Source organism: Athene noctua, chromosome 4, assembly GCF_965140245.1.
Source record: "Athene noctua chromosome 4, bAthNoc1.hap1.1, whole genome shotgun sequence".
Lineage (NCBI taxonomy): Eukaryota > Metazoa > Chordata > Aves > Strigiformes > Strigidae > Athene > Athene noctua.
Genome location: NC_134040.1, coordinates 34283750 through 34291317, shown reverse-complemented (window position 1 = coordinate 34291317; position 7568 = coordinate 34283750). Strand labels below are relative to the sequence as shown.

Genomic DNA, 7568 nt, shown 5'->3' with positions numbered 1-7568 from the left:
TCCCGGGGTACGGAGGGAGATGTAGTTGCGCCGCCTCGCCGCGGGAGAGGCGGCCGGAGCCTCCTTCCCCCCCCGCCACCCCCTCGTCCCCCCTCGTCTCCTCAGAGAGGGACGCGGCCGTCGGCGCCTCCTCCCCGCTCCGAGCCGAGCCGAGCAGCAGGAAGCCCCGAGGCGCCTCTGTGGTAGAGGTGCAGCGGCCGGCGCCGGGTGTTTTCAGGCTAGCTCACCGCTCACCCTCGGTAAAAGCGGGAGGAGGCCCCGCGGAGGGGATTTACCCACTTAATAAATGGCGGGGGAACAGGTATTTCACATAATATTAAGAAGGAGAGGTATAAAAGCACCTCACGCAGCCCAAAAGCTCCCCCGCTGCCCCAACCCAGCAAAACCAGTGCCGCAGCCCACAGGTACAGGGTTTTGTGTTTTTTATTGAAATCCAGTTACAGCAAAATACAGGCTGGCAGTAGAGAGAGCAGCATGTCAGAGAGGTAATGCTGGCTCCATGCAGCCGGCAGCGTTTGCCTGGCTGCCCCACGCTGCTGCCCGCTGCACCCCGTGAGGCTGGCAGGACCTGCAGCATGGAGGGCTGGTGGCCCAGGGGAGGCCACCGGGTAACAAGCTGCCCCAAACCCAGTAAGTCACCACGTGCTCTACATTTACAGTTACACGAAATGAAGCTACTGCCCCCCTCCCCTTAGGTAGGACTTGAAAAAGAAGGGAAACGTTACACGTGTCTCCCTTCAAAGGGTGACTTCATTATTTTCAATGCTGTGATGATCTCGGGCATCCTCTGCACTCTCCAACGTTTGATTGCTGTTATTGTCGCGGTTCTCAGCTGAAACGTGGACCTGGCTCTCCCTGCTTTCCACACTCTGGTGGCTCTCCCCTCTGACACCAGCCCTACTATCATCTCCTTCTGCCTCATGGCTATCAAATTTCTGCCGGCTGTCGTTTTCCATGCTCTGGTCACGCTGCTTGCTGTCCAGCTCGCTGCTGTCCTGTGCATGGCTCTTGTCAGCCCATTCCCCACTGATGGCGTGCTTGATCAGGGAGCGACGGGCAGCAGGATCCTCCCGGGAGAGCCCTGCTTGCTGGCTGTCTGCATCCAGGGTGCTCTCGTCCTCCTCAGTGGCATCGTACGCAATGAGCTGCATTAGAGAGCAAAACAAGAAAGTCATTGTCACTCCTGAGGAGCTGCTCTGTCAACAGGTACTGCTGTACTGCACCAAAGCAAGCCGCACAGGCTGCAGGGACACTCAAAGACTGCATGATACATCACTGCCTGGAAAAAAACACTGTGGTCTTTTATGGAGTTACATGAACCTTTTGCATTACGAGAAACTCGAGTTTGATCCTGGCCTCAGATTTCATGTGTGCAAGGACAAATTGCAGCATTGCATAGCTTGTGGCAGCAGGTTATGTTCCTGCATAATCAACATCCAGCACATCAACAGCCATCAATACCCCCTGATCTGGGGTCTCCAGAAAAAGGAAATACATTCCTTCACTTACACCTACTTTCCTCTCACCAATCCTTTTCAAAACTGATGCCCCTAAAGTAATACATTCATTTTTAAGTTCACTACCCTTTTCCAAAAACCTGGGTACCACTGCTTAGCGCTATTTACCTTTTTTGCAGCTTTGTGGAGTTTGCTAGACTTCATCACTGTGGCTTTAGCCCTCACCCTGTAGGCCACGCTGTCGCCTCTGCCGGCATTGTCTCCCCGGGTGAAAGGGAAAGGAGGGAAGGGTACAGTTACTGGAATGTCTGTGGGAAAACTCGTGGCAACCTCATCAGATTCATCCGTGTCATTGGAATCATTATCATCATCATCATCCACATCTTCATTGCTCTTGCTTGACACATCAGGAAAGTGCTGGAAAACATTTATTATGCATCAGGCAAATGAACATATCTGTGAGATTGTGCAGACTGGTATTTGTCCTCCTCATCCAGGGCTTACACACTGTTGAGGAGCTATGTGCATGAGTTGCTCTGAATTCATCTCACCCTGCCTGAAGCTTTGTTTTATTTAGGGAGAGATGTTACCACAAGAACCGCATTTGATTGAGGAAAATGAGTGCTGCTACACACGGGCTGCCCTGCAGCATTCAACTGACATTTTGCTGTTCAAAACACTTACTGGTTGTTCTGGGACATCCACGCTTTCTTCTGAAGAGTAAAGAGTCTGAAAACAACATAAAACTGTTAGCATACAAAGGTCTATACAGTAGAGCTGATCAGCATGTTGACTGTTCTTTAAGCACTTAATCCTGACTTGCAAATCTTGGCATTGAAAGATGCTCTGCTTTCTCTTCCAGTTAGTTTCCCATACCTGCTGAGGTGACGCCAGGTCATTCTGCGGGTGCTTCAGTCTCTCCCAAGACTGAGAATTCATGCGGTGGTGGTGATATCTATGTGAGTGATGGCCCCTGGGGTCCTTGAAGAAAAAAACAAAAAGGTGGTTTTAATCCACAAAGGAGCATGCAAGAGTGTGTCTGCATCACAAACTCTGTTTCCAGTCAGATGTGGCATCTGCAATACATACTCCTTTTGTACAGCATGTGTCCTCAGCAATTCATTGCACTAGGAAGAGGACTCAGAACAAGCCATGATCCCAGATGAACATTATACCCAAACAGTATAATCCAGAAGATGTGCCTCTCCCACTGAGGAATTTCTGATCATTTTCTCCAGCTCATTTTTATTGACTGAAATTTGGAGTTATATCTAATGACCATAATTTCTGCTAATTCTCAGGTCCTTTTACCAAGAGTGGTTTATCTCCCACATCATGAAGACTCTCAACTAAATGCAGTAGCTGATTCTCAGAGCAAAGAATCGATTTTACATGGGTAGTAGCTGGCTATGGAGTATAAATCATATACAAGACTAATACAATTCACTCTCACCTCTACAAAAAATTATGGGAATTGGATTAAAGTGCACTTCCAACACCAAATACTGTCATCTGATCCATACTAATGAATGTGGGTTGTGCCATGCTACAATCCTTTTCTCATTTAACTGACAGCTTACACATTTTTCACTTAGAAAAAACGTTTCTGGTGCTAGTCCAGAGACACAACTAACAGAAGTCCACAACCAGGACACTTAACATGGCAAAAGTCTAGTGACATCAGTGGCTCTCTGCTTCAGCTACCTGAGAAACTGGCTCATAACAGCCAAGTGAGGACATGTTCTGCAGGCTACAATCATAAAACAAGTATCGGACAATGTGTATTCAAGGAAAAAAAATCAAAAATATTTATTAAAGAAAATTAATAGAAAGACAAAAAGAGCTTACATATTTTTCTTCGGAGCTGGCAGAAGTGGCATGCTGCTTGGATTTACTCACCTTGAGGGAAAAAAGAGAAAAAGCATTTGTCAGTATTAATTTATTGTTAATACGAAAATACACAAGTGATTCCTGATATGCATTTGTGATTTACTCACTGGCCATGCAGCGGTGATGCTGATAAGACATAAACACAGTACTGCCACCTTCATTGTGATGTTTTCCTAGAAAATATTTTGGAACAGTGAGTCAGCAAGGTAAAATACCACAAAAATGCCATGGGCTTTTTCTTGCTCCTGGGGTACTTCACTGTGCTGAGACCAGCTCTCTGCTAAGGATTCAACCTGCCCATGACAATCTTTTTCCTCTCTCCCCCATCACCACTCCCCACCCAGCTGGATTTGTAATGACTTGGCAACTCAAAGTACCTTAAAAACAGGTACCAAGAAACACTGAGCAGTGGTGAGAGTAGGCGCACTGAGAAGGCGTGAGCAGACTCCTGTCATCTATTGATTTGCACAGGCAAAGGAAAAGCTTCATGAAAAAGTGCAGTAAAGATCAGTTTTGGTTTATCTTTGTTCATTTAATGTCATTTTGTCAGAAGAGACAAGACAAGACAAACTGAACTTGGATTCTCTTTTCAGTTATTTTAAAAATAGTTATTAACTGGAGTCGCTGTGCGTAAACTCAGTTTATATGAACATAAAGGCCTATCAATAAAAGCAGTTTATTTCCCCCTCCAGAAGTTTGAACAGAATAACCTGTGCTTCCAAGCAAGAGATGAAGTAAAACATCTGCTCACATTGCAGTTTTAGCAATTTGATAAATTAGTGATACCTGCTGAAATTAGGAGAGTAAATTTAGGTGCTGACAGATCAATTCCTAGAATAAGGAACATCCCTGAGAAATTAAACTGATTTACTGATGAATGAGGCATTTAAAACTTTAGTAAAACATAGCAGGAAAGAAAGGCTACTAAAGGCACATTTAAAATATGTTAGTAAGGCTGGCCCTGACACTGGACACTCTCTTAGAGGTATTGCAGTTTCAAGAGTTACACAGATCAGGGTGCATGTCCCATCCACTCAGTAGTGTGCAGCACAAACTGCAAACCTGCCAGGAGAAACAGGGACACTGCCAGGCAGTGGTTTCACAAGGGAGGAAGCTTTCTGTGTTAAAGTACCAGCTTGGAGTTTCCAACACTTGATTCTGTGGTAAGGTTTACAGTAACCTCCTCCTGACATCTATCAACACACAGGTTTAAAATTGTGATTATGTATAATAAGTTGCATCACTGAAGCAGTCTGGCTCCTACAAAAGCATACCTTTTTCCACAGAGAAGCATTCAGCATCTCTGCCCAGCAAAGCAGTTTTCAAAGATCTGCCCAATTCTTCCTTGACTAAAGCTGCAGACAGAATGGCACATGTCAGGCAAAAAAGCAAAAACTTACCTTTTCTGGTGCTGGAGGAGTCAGCTGTGACAAAGGCACTCTTAGCAGCAGCTCTAGCCAGTTGGGTCTCAGCAGCTCTGGCTTTCTCCCCTCATCCCCAACTGCCTGACATCTCCAACCTCGGGGAATTTAAACCCTGTCCCAGGCACAGCCACCAATCCCCATGTGGCGGAAAAAGATGAGGTCATGAGGCTCCTGGCCACCGTCCTGCCCACGTTCTCCTACACTTCCTCTTTGGTTTTGTGGCTTTTGAAGCAAACAAAAGCTACTCTATGGTTAAAACATTACTTATGGGCAGGATCATTAACCGGCAGGTCTGTTGAATGCACAGCATTTGGTATCATGTAGGAGGACTTCAGGGCATGTCTGCCCTCCTTTTGCGAAAAGGCAGAGCCCAGTTTCCCAGAAACTTTTCATGCCCTGTTCTGTAGGGGGTAAGAATGTCTAATGTGTGCAGGAAGAAAGAGATCTAAACATAAATGTCCCCCAAAAGTTGTTGATGCTTCCACAAAGTTAAGAGATTTATTCTCCAGGGTACACGTTGCACCGGGAATCACAAAGAGAGGGTGCAGAATATGGTCTTTTGCCTTTTTGGTCTGACCTGGGTCAAAAAAAAAAAAAAAAAAAAGTGTGTCTCAATAGGCATTCTGCATCCAGAAACTTCTTTGTAAAGGTATAAAAGAGCCACTGATAGTCCAATTAAAAAGTGTTTATGCACCATTTCTCACTCCTTTTCTATTCATCAGTATCCCTCCTGGATGTTTCTAGTTTCATTCACTCTCTCAGATGTTTCTCTTGAGTCACCAGCTACAGCTGTCTGCTGCCCCAAACCTGCTCTAGAACCCTTTTCAGGGACCAGATGCCGAATATTTTTCAAGCTGAAAAAACGAAAAAAAAAAAAAAAAGGCAGCTATAGCTTCAGTATGGGGAGTGCCATGGCTAGTATTGGGAAGCAAGGGACATAATGGGATGAAATTCCATGTCTGCCGTGGAGCAGTGCATCAACCCTGCTGATGGGCAACAGATCTATTCTGGCAGCACTTGGCTTGGACAGTCATAGCTTTGGATAGATTCTGCCTCATCTGTGATGTGCTGTAAGACACTCAGCCCCTCTTCCATTTGGTGTTTCTTTAGAATGACAATGAGATGTCATACAAACACAGGAAAACATTCCAAGCAGCCCTTTTAAAAGGGCAGAATATCTATAATTGTTTCAAAGCAGTTACCTTTCTTCTCTTTTCTAATACCCAGTTAATGTTTGATGTGTCCTTAGTCAAGCTGCAATGAAATAAACATGTTGTTGTCACACCAGCCCATGCTACCAGTTATCCTGTGCTTACTAAGACTTCTGTGGCATGTTCAGAAACATCATGAGAAATGTACCCGAGTTAGCTCAAAAGCTGCCCATCACATCATCACACATATTTTTGAGCTGAGATCAGCAACAGCTAGAAGTTTAACTTAGTCTGCTTAATATTCTAATATCCTAGGAGGAGAATTTGATAAAAAGATAGCATAATTAATAGTTATGCATGGCCATAAACCCACATATGCATCCACCTGAATAAGGACTATCCTAGCTTTTATTTTTGGAGCTCTGTGACCATTATTATTTACTCACTCGGGAAAGACTTTGCAAGCAAAAAAAAGCCTTCAATAACTAGGATTTCAGCAGCGTGATCTTCTGTAGATTTGGACAGCTTATATCATCTCCCATTATATCTGCAGCTCAGTGCTTCTGGAAACCGGTTAGTTTACTGAAGCCCTTGCATGCAGATGCAGTATTCGAGCTGTAAGTGGGTGCTATTTAGAAGTTTGGGCTTGATCGTTATGTAGTAGCTAATACATCCAGATTATAATACTCCACTCTTACTCAGTAAGTAGGACTGCTTCGAAAGGCCACTGTTGTTGCCTCCAGGGAACCCTTCCGTAGCTGAGCACCTTTGATCCCAGCCACCAATACAAATGCACAGTGCAACTTGCACTGACGGGTAAGAAAAAACTGCTTCTATCTGATAGAGTGAGAAACTGAGACAGAGAGAAGCTTGGTGGTTCATACCACTGAATGTGGGACAGGGCGTGATGGGTCCTGCTCTCCTGTCCACACACGCTGGATCAGATTTTAAGCCTGCAAAAAGCTACTTTCTCTACCAATCACTCATCAAGAGACGTGGAACTGAAAACTAGCATTATACTGATAAATTCCATAGAGCTGTTCTCTGGCCAGAACAAGAACCTTCCAGCACCTGCAGTCTGCACAATGGCATAGTGCTGTCTGTCAGACTTTCAGGAAAATACCAATTATGTCAGGACTTATAAACAAGTTTCATCAACTTCAGCAGCAGTTATCAGTCATGCTGATGGAGAAGCCCAGGGCCATTAGAAACAACAGTTTTCCTGCAGTTTGTTAAAGACCTTCCGGTACAGATCAGTATCACTGCGGCTTTTCAAGGCAAAAGTTTTGTGAGTGCCTGGAACACCTGTCTCCCAGAAGAGACACTATGTGAGCCCCAGGGAGTTTTTTCTGGCAAATAGCTGATATTTCCAATGTGCTGGGAGATGGCAGCGTTTCTGAGTACTGTTGCTAAAGCTATATGGTTGGTTTTGTAAGAGCTAAGGAACAAGAGTGATGTTTTGCCATAATCCAGAAGGACATGAAGTGACAGTTAGTACTGAATGGCTTAATTTTATGCAAGATCAGTCAGTACAGAGCTGTAGTAAATTTAGCACTTGCCTCATGCCCATCATTATGTGGTTATTCATCCTGTAAATCATTTCATCTAGCTGAGGCATCCTTTGCCTTGCTAGGAGATAGTGCTTC

The 7568-nt window shown here is 44.9% G+C and overlaps 1 protein-coding gene across 1 annotated transcript; it reads right to left on the bottom strand.

The window, feature by feature from the left end:
- Positions 1-412: 412 nt before the first annotated feature.
- SPP1 (secreted phosphoprotein 1) lies at positions 413-4865 on the bottom strand. The gene is made up of 7 exons (XM_074903852.1): positions 4746-4865; positions 3455-3519; positions 3306-3356; positions 2334-2438; positions 2142-2186; positions 1626-1874; positions 413-1145 (listed from the first exon to the last, which is right to left on the bottom strand). The coding sequence occupies exons 2-7, from the start codon at positions 3506-3508 to the stop codon at positions 738-740; spliced, it is 912 nt and encodes a 303-aa protein (XP_074759953.1). The 5' UTR covers positions 3509-3519; positions 4746-4865; the 3' UTR covers positions 413-737.
- Positions 4866-7568: the final 2703 nt, after the last annotated feature.